The 17,767-nt window shown below is 42.5% G+C and overlaps 1 protein-coding gene across 2 annotated transcripts; it reads right to left on the reverse strand.

Moving 5' to 3' along the window:
* Nucleotides 1-690: 690 nt before the first annotated feature.
* bnc1 (basonuclin zinc finger protein 1) lies at nucleotides 691-16,062 on the reverse strand. Of its 2 annotated transcripts, XM_029499066.1 has the most exons (6): nucleotides 15,772-16,062; nucleotides 8,752-8,854; nucleotides 7,035-7,270; nucleotides 5,140-5,572; nucleotides 3,498-5,088; nucleotides 691-2,919 (listed from the first exon to the last, which is right to left on the reverse strand). In XM_029499066.1, exons 1-6 carry the CDS (start codon nucleotides 15,784-15,786, stop codon nucleotides 2,127-2,129), a joined length of 3,171 nt encoding a protein of 1,056 aa, XP_029354926.1. In that variant the 5' UTR covers nucleotides 15,787-16,062; the 3' UTR covers nucleotides 691-2,126. The 2 variants fall into 2 exon arrangements, with proteins under 2 accessions (XP_029354926.1, XP_029354925.1); XM_029499065.1 differs by having other exon boundaries at nucleotides 3,498-5,572.
* Nucleotides 16,063-17,767: the final 1,705 nt, after the last annotated feature.

Raw genomic sequence — 17,767 nt, forward strand, 5'->3', positions numbered from 1 at the left:
ATGCAACAATTACAATTTTTATTTATGTTTTCAAATTTGCTGTAGATATTTTTATGGAGAACAAAATAGAAAAAAATCTACTTTTTTCTATTTTGTTCTCCATAAAAATAAAAGAATTCTGTCCATTTTGGTTCATATTTATATTTCAAACATTGAGTTAGAGTTGGTTTTATTCTGTTCAATAAATGTTCTTCCTTTTTAGCCCACAACCTAAAGTGTGGTTTGAGTTTGGCCCCTTGTGTGATTGAGTTTGATGTCCCTCATCAGTGCTGCTCCTCCCAACACTGAACATTACAAGGCCTTCAGGGATTAGGCCGGGATCAGATTATACTGCTGTCATCATGAGCAAGGCAGCACAGACACTCATACATGCTGCACTTTACAGCCTGGGCCACAAATATATTATATACTACATATTATATTTATCACTTGAATCATATGAATGAAAAACGAATTTGCACATACCGCAAAAGTCAATAAAGCCATTGAATATATGAATATTGAATATATTTTTAAAAATGTGCCCGTTTGTGTGTGTGTGTGTGCATTTCATAAATCATGCATGGCGCTATGTATGACTTTGTGTAAGCATTGTTCAATAAAATTCAATTTTCAATTAATTTCAATTCTTTTCACAAAATAAATCAAATAACTGGATGTGCTCAATGATAAAAAAAAAATGGAATAGAATGAGGTTTGCAAACATATGGCTTTTTATTTAATTGGAATGAGTATTGTAACATTAAATCAAAGGAACAGGAAACATGAACGCCTATCAGCATAGGTCAGTTTTCACTCCTTTTTTTTAACAAATCCAAACAACAACCAAGTGGGATCTTCAATCTGGATCTACTGCATATAAATACAGAATGTGAAAAATATTCAGAATATGAAGCAAATCTAGGACAATAAACCATGGAGAAATAATCAGGCTTGTACAACACAATATAAATCTTGTTCATTCATTTTTGGAAATAAAAAAAAAAAAGAAAACATGTAATAATAGTGGTGAACCTTGCCTATTTTATACAGTATATTTTTGGGTTTCTTTCAAATAACAAATAACTCTATTCACAGAATATACAGATCAATAAACATTATGTTTACCGTTTTTTTTTTGTTTTTTTTTTTCTCTTAGGGTGCGAGGGGCAATTGTGAAAAAAAAGTCCATGTTTATTTTTCAGTGTCTGACTCATTCATAGTATTTTACACTTGTATTTTGATACATGGCGATTCTTCCTGCTATTGGTAAAGGACAAAAGAAGACCCATGTGTTCATCGGGTATGGCCCGATGGGCAAACACAACAACAGTAAAAAGATTTGCTCACCCTTAGCAGTCTAAAGTTGTCTTTGTTTGAGTTTTAATACAACAGAGCTCAAATATGAATACTGCTACGCGCACACACACACGCACACACACGCACACACACGCACTCACACACACATACACAGTGTGAAAGGGTTTTCTGTACACACCTGTGGACTAAAGAAATCTTTGGTAAACATCAGCAGTATGCAAAAACCAGAACAGTAAAGACACATCGGACTGATCAACACCACACAATAACCTGTTGTTCAAGCTCACAACACAATAGATTTGGATTTGTCCAGATGAATGAAATGACGGCTTTAGACATTTCTTCACTAATGCTCATTATCAATATACAGTTTCACAGGGAAGATCTGACATCTGACAAAAACACCAGAAACAAAAATCAGCCCCATGGTTCGTTTTACTTCAACAACAGTTCATATTCTATTTTTTTTTATTTAAGGTCTTAACTGGCCTGTAAGGCAAACCAATACAAAGGAAAAAGTAGGCTACTACTTTACAATCAAAGACCTAGACTTATTGTGGTTGGCCTGAAACCTAATTTAGGAAGTTGCAGAGTTGTAGTTGTTCTTTATACACCATGTCGATATGTAAACACAGACTGATGCCAGATGAAATTTTGCTGAAAAGGTCATTTGCTTTAAAGGACTCAACAAATAAACTCCTGAATCTACTTTACTTTTCATAGACTTCAAAAAGTGCTAATTACTGAGCCTTTTTAGGTGCCCAAAAATAGAACAACAACAACACAAACAGTTACAATGGAGCAAACAGTTGGCATGACCTCACATCCTACTCCTGGTCCACTTTGGCCCCTGAGCTGACAGCCAGGTTCCTGTGGAGGTTTGGGTTCTGGCTGTGCCTGTTTCTGCTTCTCACAGAGGAGAAGGAAGTGTCACAGCCAGGGACTTTACATTTGTGAAGCAGTCGTAGATGAACAGTCTTGTAATGGGCTCTGAATGTGCCTTTGTTGCTGTAGACTTTTTTGCAGACTTGGCAGGTTATTGATAATCCACCCCCACCTCCCTGAAGCCCACTTTGTCCTCCCCCGACGCAGTTGAGGGTCTTCTCTTCCTCAACTGCCAACTCCTTCCCCTCAGGCCTTTCTGTGCCAATCCCATCACAGCTTTCATCACTGTCTTCTATAGGCAACATCTCCTCACCTTCTTCAATTCCTTCCCCTTCATCGCTACCCACTCCATCTGAGTCCCAGGAAGATTGTGCACTGCCACTGAAGCGAGGTGGAACAGAGGAGGAGGTACTCAGGTCTAGGACTGCACCATCCTCCGCACTTGCACCGCTTTCTACTCCCAACTCTTCCATCTCTCCCAATGATGAGGCCTCAGCAGTAGATATTTTGCTCATGGGGAAGACCAGGCCCATGCGGTTGTGACCTCTGAAGATGACGGAGGTGTGGCTAGTTGGGTCTCGATTACACAGGTCTCTGTCCTGCTGGTCCTGGCAGTAGTCCTGGCCAACAGAGTCTCTGTCTTTGCAGTGGGCTGAGGGTGGGTAGAGGCCGCTGGCTGAGCTGAATGATTCTTTGGTCAGTAGCTTGTGGTGCAGGTTCATATTTGCACTGTGTCTGCAGATAAGGACAAAAATCATTAAAAATCGAGAAATAATGTCACAGAAAGTAAACGATCTTTCATCTAACGTGATCATGTTCGCCTGACGAAGGAGCTTTACACCATAAAACCTGACTGATGTGATCACAGTGTTTATATCATACTGAATGTCCTTAGCAGGCTGCTCAAAGTTCTTTTTGCTGTTTTAGCTGATGATATTTTGACTTTTAATCGATGAGTTTTATACCTCCTCTCTCTTACTACAGAAGTTAGGCCCGGGCCTTTTGCCCAGCCCAGGTTCTGGTCCGGGTGTGGGCAAGACTTGGGGCATGATTTAAGAGGAGTGACTGCTTTCGTGTGACATTACAAAGTTCTAGATGTCTGGACAGCTGGTTTTAGCGCTGTGTGCATTTCTCTGTGGACTGAGCTGTTTGATATTTTCACAACATTAATATAGAACCGAGACTGACTTTGTAATCAAAGACCACATGAAGGCCTGACTTTAGGCTCCAGATTGGTCAAGTTGACCAATACTTAAACAGTCATCTGGCTCAGAGTACTGGCTCACATCAGAGAGAAGATGGTTGCTGCTCACCTGTCTCGACTCCTGCGGGAGGGGAAGGCAGCATTGCAGCCGTCCACTGTGCAGATGTGCATCTCTTTCTGGTGGAAGTTTTGGTAGTGCATCTTGACACTGTAGAGGTTCTTAAAGGTCTTACTGCAGATTTCACAGTGGTGCGGCAGGTCAGCATCGGGGTTGAAATGAGACAGCCCTGAGGCCCTGTAGTCATCTATGCAGCCGTCAGATACTTCCTTTCCACAGTCTACTAATTGTATAGTGCCCCCGTTTGTCAGCCTATGCTCGCCTTCGTCCCATTTGAGCTCTATTTTTTCATCTGCAGTCTGTGAGTTTGTGCGCTCCTTGTCCACCCTGTCTTCGTTGCCATTGAGTTCTTGACAGAGTAAGCTGCTGTCACAGTGGTTCCATGTCAATCTGTTTTCAAAGGAAGAGGACGCACAGGTGATTACCCCTGTGTCAGGCTGCCTTAGGACATCATCTTTGTTGCTCCTCTCTGTCATATCTCTTTCTAAACTTTGCTGTTTTTCCTTCTCCTCACCAGCATCGGTCCCTGTCAAATCTTTGTTTTCCCCAGCTGGTATTGTGCACCTCTGTCCCTCTGCTTGGCTTCCTTCACACTCGTCCTGGTTCCTGCCCTGTAAAGGAGCCTCTTCCTCAGAGCTGCTCCCATTACCCATCGTCTCGTCTTGCTCCACCGCCTCCTTCTCTATCTTTATTGGCATACTTGACTTCCGTGACTTTTTCTTTGGTATTGGGTCTGTCATGCAGGGTTCAAGGGCTGTGATGGGCTTGACGGGTACAGAGGAGGACAACATAGGAAGGGAGGGCAGAGCTCCAGGTGTGTTTGCGAGCTCTGCTGGAGTTACTAGGCTGCGGTAAAAAGGCAGTACTGGCTGTACTGTTTTTAAGTTGGGGAAAAGGATGCCGCTCTGGCCGATGCTGGAGAATGAGCTGCTGTGGAGCTTAGAACCATTGTCCACATGGCTCACCATGTAGCTGGACACCGATTTATGGCTTTCTGCAGAGGAGACAGGGATGGGGGTTCCATACTCAGACCTCTTCTCTCCTTGGGAGTTTTCATCAGCAGACAAGCTTCCCCGCAGGTCTTTGTCCCGGTTGTTGCGGTTCATTGGCATGTGTAGCCGAGGGTTTGGGTTGGCACTGTGGCGATTGCGACTGCGCAGTGAGCTGAACACCATATTGCAGCCGTCGATGGTACACTTGTGCTTTATCTTCAAGTGCACTGCGTTATAGTGGATTTTCAAGGTGCCTTTGTCGTAAAATGTTTTCTCACAGGCATTGCAAAATACGCGGCCCTTCTTCAGAGAGCTCCCGCTCCCACCACCTCCTGAGATCCCCCCACAACCACTCCCATTCCTGTCCAGGGAGCGCAGTTTGCCCTCGGGTGACATCTGAGTGACATCAGAGCTCATAGAAGGCGTGCACGGTGTAGACGGACTATCTGAGTAGTTGTCGCTGGTGGAGAAGTCCTCTGCCTCAATCTTTGTGGTGGTGGAGAGGCTATCCATCAGCTTGTCTCCACTTTGGTCTAGATCAGCAGTGAATGGCACAGAGCTTGGACCAATCAGGCTGCTTTCTGGAGGTCGTGAAAGAGGAAGGGAGTTGTCCCTGACCACACTGTCTCGCCACTGATCATCATGTTTCTGACTCTGCTGCTCTGACCCACTGCATGGCTGCGAGTGCTGCTGGTGTTGTTGGTGCTGCTGCTGCAACGTCCCTGTTGACCCTAGGAATGGTGTAGGGACGGAGCCTAACAGCTGGAATGGCAGCATTAAGGCCATGCTGTTGATAAAGTTTTCAAAGTGATGCATGCTGTTGCCACTCAACTTATCTACTTTGGAGGTAGAGAGATTAGCAGCAGTACGCGGCGTGTTGCGCTCAATGAAAGTGCGAATGTCTGAGTTGGTGCGAGTGCTCGGAACCAACACTGCCTGGCCCTCCTTGTCCTGCAGAGCCATGAGCTCCACTATGGACTTTGTCTCACCAAAGCGTAGGAACTGTTGCAGCGTGGCAATCTCCTCCTCAAATGTCATGATGACCCACCGATCTAGCACCTTCCCTGCTACATCCTACAGACAAGGCAGAAGAACAGGGAGTGGCAGCATGGTAGAGGAAGGGGAGAGGGCAATTAAATAGATTCAGAAGGAGTGGGAAAGTGATAAAAAGAAAAAGGAGAGAGAGAGCAATTTCATCATTAGCATCACAAGTGTCTGTTGGGTTGCTAATACATATTCACAGAGTGGGTTACATGACACACCCTATAAAGCAGAATGGCAGAGCAGCTAAATAAAGGAATCAGAAGGAGTGTTAATAAAAACAGACAGCACAGAATCCTCATTACTCAGACACTCAGTGTTTCATCTCACAGGTCATTCCTCTTCGTTTAAATCGTGTAGGTTTATCCAATGTGCATCAAAAGCGGAGCATGTCTCTCAGTGAGAATATGCATACAAGCATACCAGCAGACATGTACACTGATATGCACTCCCAAAGGCATCCAAAAATAAGTATGCGCACAAACATACCACACACATATACACAAGTAAGGGAGGGCTGATCAGAAGGAGGCTGACATTGATCAAGCAGCTTCTCTCCCACTTAAACCAGCAGTAATCACATGTGAGTTCAGACGTCTTTGAAAGTGAGGAGCGGCTTCATGCCATAACTGTAATTAATATTTCATCACAGAGCATTCATTGGGCGCCTGTCGAAGATTCTGCCTCTACGTTTGCCATTAGAAGAGCTAACATGAATTAAACGCAGTCCAACTTGAATACTTAATGATGTAGTAATCGAAAAGAGAGCTTGTGCTGACACAGTGCCTGCAACCCAGGCCTCAGCTAGTTCGACGCTGGCCCAAGACAAAATGTGGGGAAAAAGATATCAAGTATGCAAATCTATTGAGCATCGTTTGAAGATCTGTCGCTCACGTCATAACAACAGGACATGATGAGAGGTCGCAGCATTGGTCACATCGCATCCTCACTCTCATTTGTTTTAACTAATGCTTTTCCTGAAATTTCTTTTCCTCCAACTGTTGCCCGCAGCACATATTCTCATTCAATCATACTCAGCTTGAGGTCCTAATATTGGCTTTTGGCCTGTTTACAGGCTTTTGCACCCAGAAAACAGGGAAAAAAAAAGAAGAAGCAAATCAAAACACAATGGCAGAATTGTTTTGATATTTGGATGATTAATTCAGCTTTATGGGGAAGAATTTGTTCGCTTTGATTTAATTAAGAAATTTTATTTTAATTCTATGTCTGTGTGAAGAACACAGCAGCACACGTAATGTGTGAAAATTAGCTTAGCATAAAGACTGCAAAACAGACAGTGCACAGATCAAAAACTAGGCCTCCCAACCCCTCAGAAGCTGCAGCTGCTGAATGCCGAATTTTAAGCCTGGGAGAGAACAGAAAGGCAATAGCAGAAGGTTTTGCATTTTGCATTGCCAGTTGTATCTGAGAAGTGGGCCAAGATTTTTTCTGTATTGGCACAATAACAACGTGATGCTTTTGAGGTGGAGCTCACCTGGAGCACATATCCTCGTATGTAGTCCTGCAGAGTCCAGTCAAGGGCGTTGAGTATCTGGATGACCTCCTCTTGCTTCAGGACAGAGAAGAGGCGGTCCAGGAGAATTTTGAGACGGATGGGGATAGCTTGGGTGCCGTATAGCATCAGGCTGCATATGTCGAATACCACATTGGAGTGTACGATCTCCACCTGGCTGCTCTGGTACATGTGGTGCACCCTAAGTTTGCTCAGTGCTGGAATACACATACCAGAATTTACTGTATTAGATTATATTAATTGGAAAAAATGTGGTAAATGGCTGTATTTGTCAGTCTTGTGATGATTTATTCACATGCAACATGAGAATTCACAGCAGATGCGATTTTCACTAAATAAACTTAATAAATGATTTTTAATAAAAGATTATCACTGATGATGTCAGTGCCTTACAGATTCAGCAATTCTTTGATTTAATGCTGCCAAGTTTTACTGGAGGGCAGCACTGACCAAAACGTGTGGTCCTTAAATCAAGGGAACACTTTCAGAAACAAAACAGAAGCTGATGATTCATACAGCAACATCATTAAATAAGTTGAAAAGACTGACCAACATATTTGTGTACTTGCTATAAACAGGCTGTTGCAGCGATGAGTAAATGATCAAACAAAGCAGATTTAACACAGCGAATCCAAATGATGATGGTGTGTATGAAGCTGCTATCGTTGACACAATGAACCAGAATATGAGAATCAAATCAAAAAACCCTAAAACGTTTCAAGTGTTGTGTTTTGAAACTTTACGTTCGTTACATTCAGGTTTTTATTAAAATTTTATTTTACTGTGAACAAAACACAATGGAGGTGAACAGACCCGAGAGACTAAGTGCCGGTCACAGAGAATAAATCTGGCACTTTTGAACTTCAAATCAATGATGACCTGTGAATTTATCTGGAATTCAGCTATTGGATTTGACTGAAGGCGAGAAAAGTTATCAACTGAAAATGTGCATTAAGTGCTGACAGTTAATGTGTCCATGCAGAAGGACACAGAGCTGAAGCTCATCACACAGTAAAGAGTGACGATGAAACACCTTTTACATCGATTTAAAAGCAATAAGAAACAAATCTTAAGCAACGTTCATTGTTTTTGTTGACGTTCTTAACTGTTATTATTGAAACAGTCCATCGCAGGGCCGACATGCGGAGAATAAAACCGATACATGCTCACTCAGGCTTTTGGCAATTTAGAGTCACCAGTAAGCCTAAACCTGCATGTTCTCTGACTGTGGGAGAAAATCAGAGTACCTGGAGGGAACCCTGGCAGGCGCAAGGAGAATAAGCAAATTACACACCAAAAGGCCTCAGGCCTTGGGATCAAACCCATCACCTTCTTGCTGCGAGGCAGCAGTGCTAACCACCATACTGGTGTGCCATCTTTAACTGGAACATTCTTTGAAAACAAGCTGCAAATTTCTTAAAAAAAAAAAAAAATAAATAATTTTTTTTCTCAGTCAGTTGAAGTGAAAGCCGGTGTAAAAAACCTGGTTTCTGTGGAAGACACAGAATCCACTTCAACAGTGTATTTTGAGCTTGATTTGAATGTTGACGGTGTATTATCCTGATTAACTGTGTCAGTTTTTTTCTAAAGACAGGAGTCATTTCTCCACATTGTGGGTACAAATTCAAATCCATTCGCCTCCACTGAACCAAGTGGGACCTTTGCAGTGGGCTCTTACCATGTGCGACCCAGCCATGCTTGCAGTTTTCACACTGTCTTCTCTTCAGCTTCCCAGGCTTGAAGCTGTCACAGTTACAGTTCACCAAAGTGCAGCAGATAGCCTGTGAACACGACAAATACAACAATGACAAGAAGCAGAAAAACACAAAACACACAGAACCTTAGTATACATGAGCGGCATGCTCCATGAATTCCTGTTTGTGCTGCTAAGACAGGTCCTCTCTACAGTAAGAAGAGCTCTGGGACACACCGGGGCCAGCAAAACTATCTTAATCAATCAATGCCCAAGTTGTATGCGTACACACAGACACAAACATACATACACAGGTTAGAGCAAATGAGCCAACAGTCGGTCTATTAGCTCAGCTGCTAATGGGTTTTATCTTTTCAGGAAGGCTGTGCAGAGCATAGCGGGTGTAGCTCAGCTCAGCCTCGGACAGAAAATTTGCAGAGTGAACAGCAGTAATGGGTCTGTTTTCTGTGAAGCTGCTGACTCTGCACCAACCACGTGGAGAGGGCTCCAGTGCCCCAGTCCCAAAAAGGACCCTGTTTCCCCCTCTTTCCACCTTGGACAGAAAACCATTTACACGCCAGGCTCTGAAGAAAAGCATGAGATTCATGATCAAAGGCATGTTGTTAGCGCACCTCTCTCCCTCTACATCCATAATGTATGATCAGTGGGGTTTTAGTATACATGAGCAGCATGCTTAGCTCCTTGTTGGAGTGCCCTCCCTCTGCACGGGCACAGAAGGAGCAAAAATGGACGGGTGGATGGGAATGGGGCCTCTTCCTCATTTAGTCATTCACTTGGGTCTGTGCTCGAGGCTTGGCATGTCCTTGAGATCTGGAATCACATTATTTCGCCCCACAGTAACCTCTCATCATTAGGCTGGATGAACTGATGAGAGATGAAGGTAGTGACAGAGAACTGGCCTCAAAGCACAGTGTGGTGGATATGGCCTTCTCTCCTATGACATCTGTTTCTCTCTATCACGCTCTCTGTTGGGCTTCGTCTTCCACAGGGCTGCTCAGCCTCCTCTGGACAGTAATGAGGTGTATGACCCCTTTCGCTCATCCCTCTGCAACATTATCCCATCATTACACAGCACCAAGAACCAACGCAGCCCAATTAGACTAATCCCATCCCAGTGCGGGTAAATACACACTTCCTGCTGCTGCTCCTTGTGATACGACTTAGTCAGATCGTTTAGACACACACAAACACACGCATGCATGCACAAAACACAACGCACTTGTGGAGATTCATCTTAATTTGCAGCGAGACGTTAGGAACGGCAGCCAGCTCTACAGTGGCTCTTGGTGACCGTGCGTGCCCTCAGTCCCTTTTTCACGGCCCCCCCCCCCGACTTTTGTCACACCCAAGCTGCGGCTGTTTGCACGCATCAGCGAAGGGGATGACAAGAAGACTGACTGAAGAAGACATTGCACAAAATGATGTGGCTGAATCAGTAATTCTGATGCCAACATTAACACAGTGTTGCCTCCTTTATTTCTGTGATTTACAACAGCATTGCTACATATCAACGCCCCAGCCCTTCCACCTCTACACTCACTTTGAGCACATCGCGCATGCCTCTAATCAGGATGTTCCTAATAGGCCTACACGTTACTGAATAAACTACAAAGGGTGCAGGTTCGTTTCATGTTAATAATGACAAAAATTAGAAATAGTAACTAATTTGTTGTGTTATATATCAGCACCTTTCTTTTCATTTAAAACCGGGTGTCCATCTCCAGCGTGAGCATGTACAAGTACAGACTGGTCTGTAGTATGAATCCAGTTAAAGTCAGTGCAGTCGTAACATGACAACTGAAAGGCAAAACCAAGGGCACAACATTTTTTTCTCCTTGCTGTTGCTTGTGAAGTTTGTTCCAGTGACTGTGTGAAAGGTAACCAGGTGAGCGTGTCAACAATTTTCAGAAAAACGAAGCATGTCTCATCTATGAAAAAAACTGTGTTTTGAGTAGTGAAGGGAAAGGGTTAATGATGAGAATGTGTCCACCAATTTCATTTTTTAAGTGACTGGATTTGTGTCTGATACTATAAACCTACGTCTCCTCAGCATCTCTTCATTTCTATGGTTCCTTTGTCTGCTTGTATGAAATTGTTAGGTGCTCGCAGCTCTACTTTCTGGAGCATTTTACATTCATATTGAGTGAATGTATGTATTTTGCCATCAGACTTTAGTCCTGGTTTGTCCGTTGTTGCCGTTGAGTGTGTGCACTCAGGGGTCACGCTGTGTGGGATGGATGGAGGCTTAGAGAAGAGGTTAAAGAGGGAGACGGTGAGATTAAGAAAAGAGAAAAGTGTGTGTGTGTGTGTGGCGGGGGGGGCATAAAAACACAGCCATAAAAACATGACTTGATATTTGTTGTTCGATTTCACTGGCTGCAGTATTCTGTACACTATCTCTACCACAGATTCACTAACCCGATGAGTCAAACTTGAATTAGAATCATTAGATTCATTCAAGCAAATTTTTTCCAACACCTTTCACGACATGACTATGACTGCTGTCCCCTCTGCAGTAATGTCCTTTAAAGACAAACCACGGTTCACATTCCCGAACGAAAAACTCTACCCCGCTGCTGGGACAGAGTTTTAACAGCCTTCACACAGACACACACACACACATACACAAGCAATTGAAAGAAATACTATGAAATTGTCTGCCAAAGGTTGTGAGAAGCCACAGTGCTTTACAGGCTGAACAGAATTGAAGAGCTGCCTGGAGATGGGTCAGGGATGGACAGGGACTTGTTGGCCTAATGCAGTGGAAAACTAATCAATTAGCAGTAGCCTTGCGCTACTGTAACTGACACACAAAGGGGAAATAAGCGGTGCTTGTGCCAAAGAGTAAATAACAACCAAGCTCTCAGCAGCACTGATGCGAGGCTGATGGCTGGATTTAACTATCAGTCATTGATCAGTTAACGAGGCAACTGTGGCTCATGGGAAAGGAAAGAAGAGGGAGTTTTCTTGGTGGGAGAATGGAAAGGATCGCGTTATTTATTTGCCTACCATTGACCTACAAATTAAAACAGGTGACCACCCACCACCGAAACACAGCCTGCCAGGAAATCAACATGCTATAATTATTATAATGGCTAATCATTTATCTTGTACAAGATTCACTTGTCACTTTTCCTGATGTACTCTGAAGGATATCAAATCAGTTGGTACTTTTTAATCTCAAGGCATCTTTATGGGAAAGATGTAACCTATGCTTAATAAATATTTTTTCTAATTCTTTATAATAAGGTGTAGACATTAACAATAAAAAAAATTAATCACAAAAGTGTTTAAGAAATTATTTATAAACAAAATAAATGGTTACTATTTGTTATTTTTGATGACACTGTCATTTATTAAAAACAGATATTTTTATTTTATCATTTACTCAAAATAATGTGTGTGCGTGTGTGTATAAAATAGGGATCTGTACACACAACCAAATATTTTCTCAGTTTTCAGTTTTTTAATGAAGGGATTTGTAAATTGATTCGTAATTTAAATAAAACAAATTATTACATGAACATAAGAGCTGTTAAATTTGTTGCAGAAAATATTTCTAAAATTGTTTCTTATTCATTTCACTCTAAAGTTGCAAAAGGAAATATATATAGCTGACAGAATTCAAAGTGAACTTGAATTCATTTTGGAGTATAGTATAGTATAAAAAAAAACATAATACATGAATAATTTAGTGATTGTTTCAGACAGCTTCATTACTAAAAATTAAAGGGCAGCAGAATTCAAATGATCAGTCTGCAGAAAACAAAAGAAGTATATTAGAACAACTGAAAATTTACACAAAAACACACACTGCAGAAATAAATGTCGTAATGCAGAAGCATTTAGGACTGTGATGGGAGGACAGTGCTGCTGCTTTTCCTCTGATGCCCTGACATCACAGACCTCAACCAATTAAACCTCTGACTACACTTCATCTCACTGCCGATCACAGTCTTCATGTGCGTGGTCACGCCTTGGACCAACTTGCATGTGTGACAGGGAGGTAGTAAAATGTTAATCAATGACAAGTGTTAGTTTAAGTGAGGTTCGAAAACATGAGCAGCTCAGCAGGCAACGTGTCCTGCTTCAGCTGATGATTTAATGCCCCTGCACTGAGGGAGAGGAAGCACCAGATCTAAAGTCTTAACTGGTCATTCTTTCTAAAACCTTCTACATTAAATACTTACATTTTTATCTACAATACTGTGTACTTATGAGAACTAACTTTAAAGTAAACTGCCAGTCAGTCGTAGTTTTTAAAATACAATTAAAGAACACACAAACACACACACACACACGAAAAAAAAAAAAAAAACAACACAAAAGCAAACGCTTCTTCCGCACAGAGCTGAAGGTGAAGAGAAGAAGACAAATCCAGGAAAAACCTGTGCAACTGCAAGTAGTGACAGGCTGAGTTTGAGCCTATTAAGAGTGCAAACAGCCCAAAGATGGCATGAAAAAGTCATCATTTCAAACTCCAGCAGTCAATCACAACCACACTCACACAGAGTAGACAAAGAAGGGAACAGATCTTTACCTGTGTATCCATCAGAAAGTGGTTGTCTTCTTTTAGACAAAAATCTCTACAAAGATGAGCCTGTGGGGTGGGCATGGGGGGGGGGGGTGAAAGTGACAGAGTATTTGGTTGGTTTCCTGGTTTGTTGGCTCCCTGTGAGGAACCTGGAGGTAGTGTTTGGCTCAGAGTGGGAGTAAAAGAGGGGAACATGTTAGTACATTGAGTCGGAGAGAGTTTGGCTCCCAGCTATGCTCTGATTACTATCAGATCTCCCTCTCTGCTCACTAGCCTCTTGACAATGTTGTCACATCTGGCTGACAAATCCTCACAAGCCTTTTGGTGGCAGCGCGGAGCAGAGCAGATCACAGCAAATGTATGGCTGTCTGCTGTGTGTGTGGAGTTTGAGGGTGTTAAGGGGGTAGGTTGGGGCCAGGAGGGTGGATCACAGCTCAAGGAGACGCTGAAGGGGGTAAAAGGCTGGAGCAGACGCACACACAAACACACACAATCCTCTCATGGATAGACCATCATGAACCTAATGAAGCCAACAAGGTTGGCAGACCACACTCACAACCACTGATACACACACACAGACTCAGACACACTCTATTTAAGTGCAAGTCTGCAAAGATGAGCAGGGGCCCAAGTTCACACACACACACACACACACACACACACACAAGCGTATATCTATATCACTGGGCATCTCTATTGGTCTCATCAGAAATAGAAGAGACTTGAAAGAAAAATTATTTTTGAAGTTTGCTTTACAATTAAGAGTTATTCCTAACTTGCCTTAATGACCATTGATCACAAACTACTGATAAAATATAGTGAAGTGTGAGTCTAAGTGGTTCACATCACACCTGAACATCCAAAAAATCTCAAGGTGTAATTTCCTCAGATTTATATTAACAAATAAAAACACGTGGCAAAACAATAAAGTGAGTCATAGGCAGCTGAGGAGCTATACTGAGTAAACACATTAAAATCCACTTTTTACTTTCACAAAAAAAAAAAAAAAAATCTTAACGAAAGACTCATCTCAGATTCACGACTCAGATCATCACCTTCAGTCATTAGCTACATTGACTTTCGCAGGTTAATGTAGAGGTTAAACTGCAGCCTGTTTGGATGCTGCTCTATCTAGCAGGCGGTCATCTAACGGAGGATAAACGACACTTGCTTCTTCTTTGACTGTACACACACACACACACACACGCATACAAACGAACACGCACACACACTCACACTCAAAACTGTATATACACAGGCATGGCAAGCTTGTTTTGCTGCTTCTCACACCACCGCTACACAGACAGCTGTGGTGTGACATTTTGGCTGCAACAAGGCATTATGCTGCGGTTAAATCACATTCCACGGCTGCAGGAGGCTGCACATCCCACAACCAACGGACAGACAGAGAGACAGATGTGTGGATGGAGAACGGGCCCAGGTATAAACTGGCTCGCTCTCCAACAGTAGAAATGACTTCACACTCTACGGTATATTGCCTTAAGTAGAAATTTCAGGATAGAAAGTAAATTATCACGATGCAATGAAGTAAAAGTGAATATAAAGTTTTATGAATTGCCAAAAAGTAAAAAAAAAAAAAAAGGATACAAAGAATTGTAAAAAAAAAATAAATAAATAAATAATAATAATAAAGAAGCAGGAAGGCAAAAAAATTGTGTCGTAGAAGCGAGCCTGACTATGAGTGTTAAATAGACGTGTCGGTGGTTGATTCTTGGATGGCATGTGAGGACAATATCTAGGCACAGCAGCGGTGGCAAACTCACTCTCATTTTGATCCCTACTTTAGTCCCTTAGGACAGACACAAGAGTCTAAGAGTAACTCCAAGGACAGACACAAGAGTCTAAGAGTAACTCCAAGGACAGACACTTTTGATTTTGGAATCAATTTTCAAAAACTTGCAAAAACAGTCAACTTCACACTGGTATCAAAATTCTTGAAATTTTTGGATGGTTATTCTTTGGTGAGGTTTACCACCATTTAAATTCATATTTATTAAATTTAAAAAATTTAAGCTCTTTTCTTCTGACAAAATAATTCAGAGGATATTTGACATTTGAGAACTTTGGCTCCTTTTGCAGTATTAGTAAAAATTTCCAGGAGTAAAAAAAAAAAAAAAAAAAAATCCTCAAAAAAAATGTAAACTCCAAGACTTGCATTTTGACATGTGCGGACCAAAAACATATAATTAAAACTGAGGCTTAATTCAAAGGCAAAGATCATTCACACAAGCCACATGTCACTAAACTAATAAAACCACAAGTGTGTAATAGATAAAATATAAAACATCTCCTGCGCCTGTCTTGTCACTGCAATCTCAATGAAGTCCCTTCACTTTGTCCTCGTCAAAGAGGTCCTGATCGTGTTTGCAGGCAGAGTGAGAGCAAAACTGAGCAGACAGAGAATAGCAGTGAAAAGCCGCCTGTCTTACCTCGGCCATTATCATTTAGTCAGATGTTTCCAGGGATGCCAAGGAGTTTTCCATTCCCGGTGAGTCCCACAAAACAACTGCCTCCAACTCTCCTGCCCGCACAAGTTTTAACGCAAAACAGCCATCTCTCTCAACAGTCTCCTTCAACAACACAAACACACATGTACTCTGCTGCGCTCTTCTCTCTCACACTCACAGACACAATGAGAAACCAACACTTCACAAAAAAGAGAAGTCACTGTGCTTTTACTCTCACAACACACACACACACACGCCTTCTCTCCTTTCTCTCCTCTCATGCTGTCGTGGACTGGCTCTAAACTACTCAAGATGTTGAGTATGTGTGTGTGTGTGTGTGTGTGTGTGTGTGTGTGTGTGTGTGTGTTGAAACTGGGCACAGGGGGCTGGAATGAGATCCTCCCACTCGGCATTCTCACCTCAGGAGCTGCCTGCTCCCTCCCTATCCTGTGCATGCTACACGCACACTATTCCATACACACATAGAGGTGTGCATTCTCTTTCACGCATGCAGACACACACACACACACACACACACCCACACACCCACACACAAACACACATGTGTCTACCCCCTCAGAGTCACACGGCCATCCCCTCACAGCTGGCTGGAAGAGGGCATGACACTCATCTTTCACAGAGATTTGATCAAAAGGAATCACAAAGGCTGGAGGCTCTCCTAATGCAGTCAGGGGCGACTCTCCCTCTTCTCTCTTCTCTCTTCTCCCTCTCTCTCTCTCTCTCTCTCTCTCTCTCTCTCTCTCTCTCTACCCCCTCCGTCTGAGTAATGCCCTAAATCAACGCTGCCCCTTTCAGTGCACACAGTCCAGTGTGTGTGTGTGTGTCTGGATTCACCTTAACAGAGTCCTGTGAACAGCCTCCAAAACAAGTTATGCCTTGTGCCGTCAGGAATGTGTCGGTGTCTGTGCTGAGTGTTTCTCTGGAAGGGGGACTTCACACGTGACAAACATTAAATCTGTGTTATCTTTGGGAGTATTTGTAGCTCAGGTTGGGGATCAAAGCCTAACGTGTTTTTTAAGCACAGACTAAAATGTTGTGAGGGAAGGTCTTGTATATCAGGGCATCAATTAGTAAATATAGCTCTATAACGCACTCTAACAGCTGCATACATGTGGCAGGACAAATGCAGTACCCATGGTAACCAAGAAAAACGTGTTTGGAGCCTCACATTAATCTTCAGCGAATATAGAAAATAAAACCAGTTCCAGATTCCGTTGTCACACCATCTATCCTCATATTAAACTAGTATTGAATGTTATTCAGTGTCACAAGAGACAAAAGGTTCACATCATGTTTGCATGAGTTGTTGACAATATTATGGTGATGACATCTGGAGGTAATTTCTTTGAACAACTGACTTTACTGACATTTTTCTTTTTTTTTTTTTTAACATTTAAAAATTCAAATGATTTTCTGCATGAAGTGACTTCTCATTTCAACTCTCTGTGTTTCTCGGTCACAGCTGCGAGTTGACTCTTATTCGGTTCAGTATCCAACATTGGCACAGGGCCACACAAAGGAGGAGAGAAAAAGAGCTTTTAATCCAATGGCACCATTTGAGATGTCGACAGTGCTGACACTCCATTTCTGCAAAAGTTTGTTGTGATTTCCATAAACATATGTGGACTCACCTCATGGCAGGTTCATTATATAGGGGAGTTAGCTTGTGGCCTCCCAGACACTGCTTCCTGCTTTTGTGTCTTTTTTTTTCTCTCTCTCTCTGTTTCTTCTTCCTTTGTCAGACACAGAGCTCTGATTATTTTAGCCATTAGAGTTATCTGTTAATCCACAAATTACACGGCACGTTTAAACAGGTACCTCATGTCTGCTCTACCTATTGCAGCTTAAGGGAGGAAGGGGTGGGACCGGGGTTGATGCCACAAGGTGGAGACACAAGTTGCTGTAGAGATTGACTGCACGCATGACAGACTTTCCTGCCCATTTCTTCACAAAAAAA

The sequence above is a fragment of the Echeneis naucrates genome, chromosome 3, assembly GCF_900963305.1.
Source record: "Echeneis naucrates chromosome 3, fEcheNa1.1, whole genome shotgun sequence".
In the NCBI taxonomy this organism is placed as follows: Eukaryota; Metazoa; Chordata; class Actinopteri; order Carangiformes; family Echeneidae; genus Echeneis; species Echeneis naucrates.

Bases quoted from the DNA above. Each gene is read 5' to 3' on its own strand.
- bnc1 (XM_029499065.1), bottom strand. The intron at 7,271-8,751 runs GTAAGAGCCCAC...TGTGTATTCCAG, and splicing joins GCATGGCTGGGTCGCACATG to CACTGAGCAAACTTAGGGTG. The intron at 2,920-3,497 runs GTGAGCAGCAAC...CCTTATCTGCAG, and splicing joins TCCCGCAGGAGTCGAGACAG to ACACAGTGCAAATATGAACC.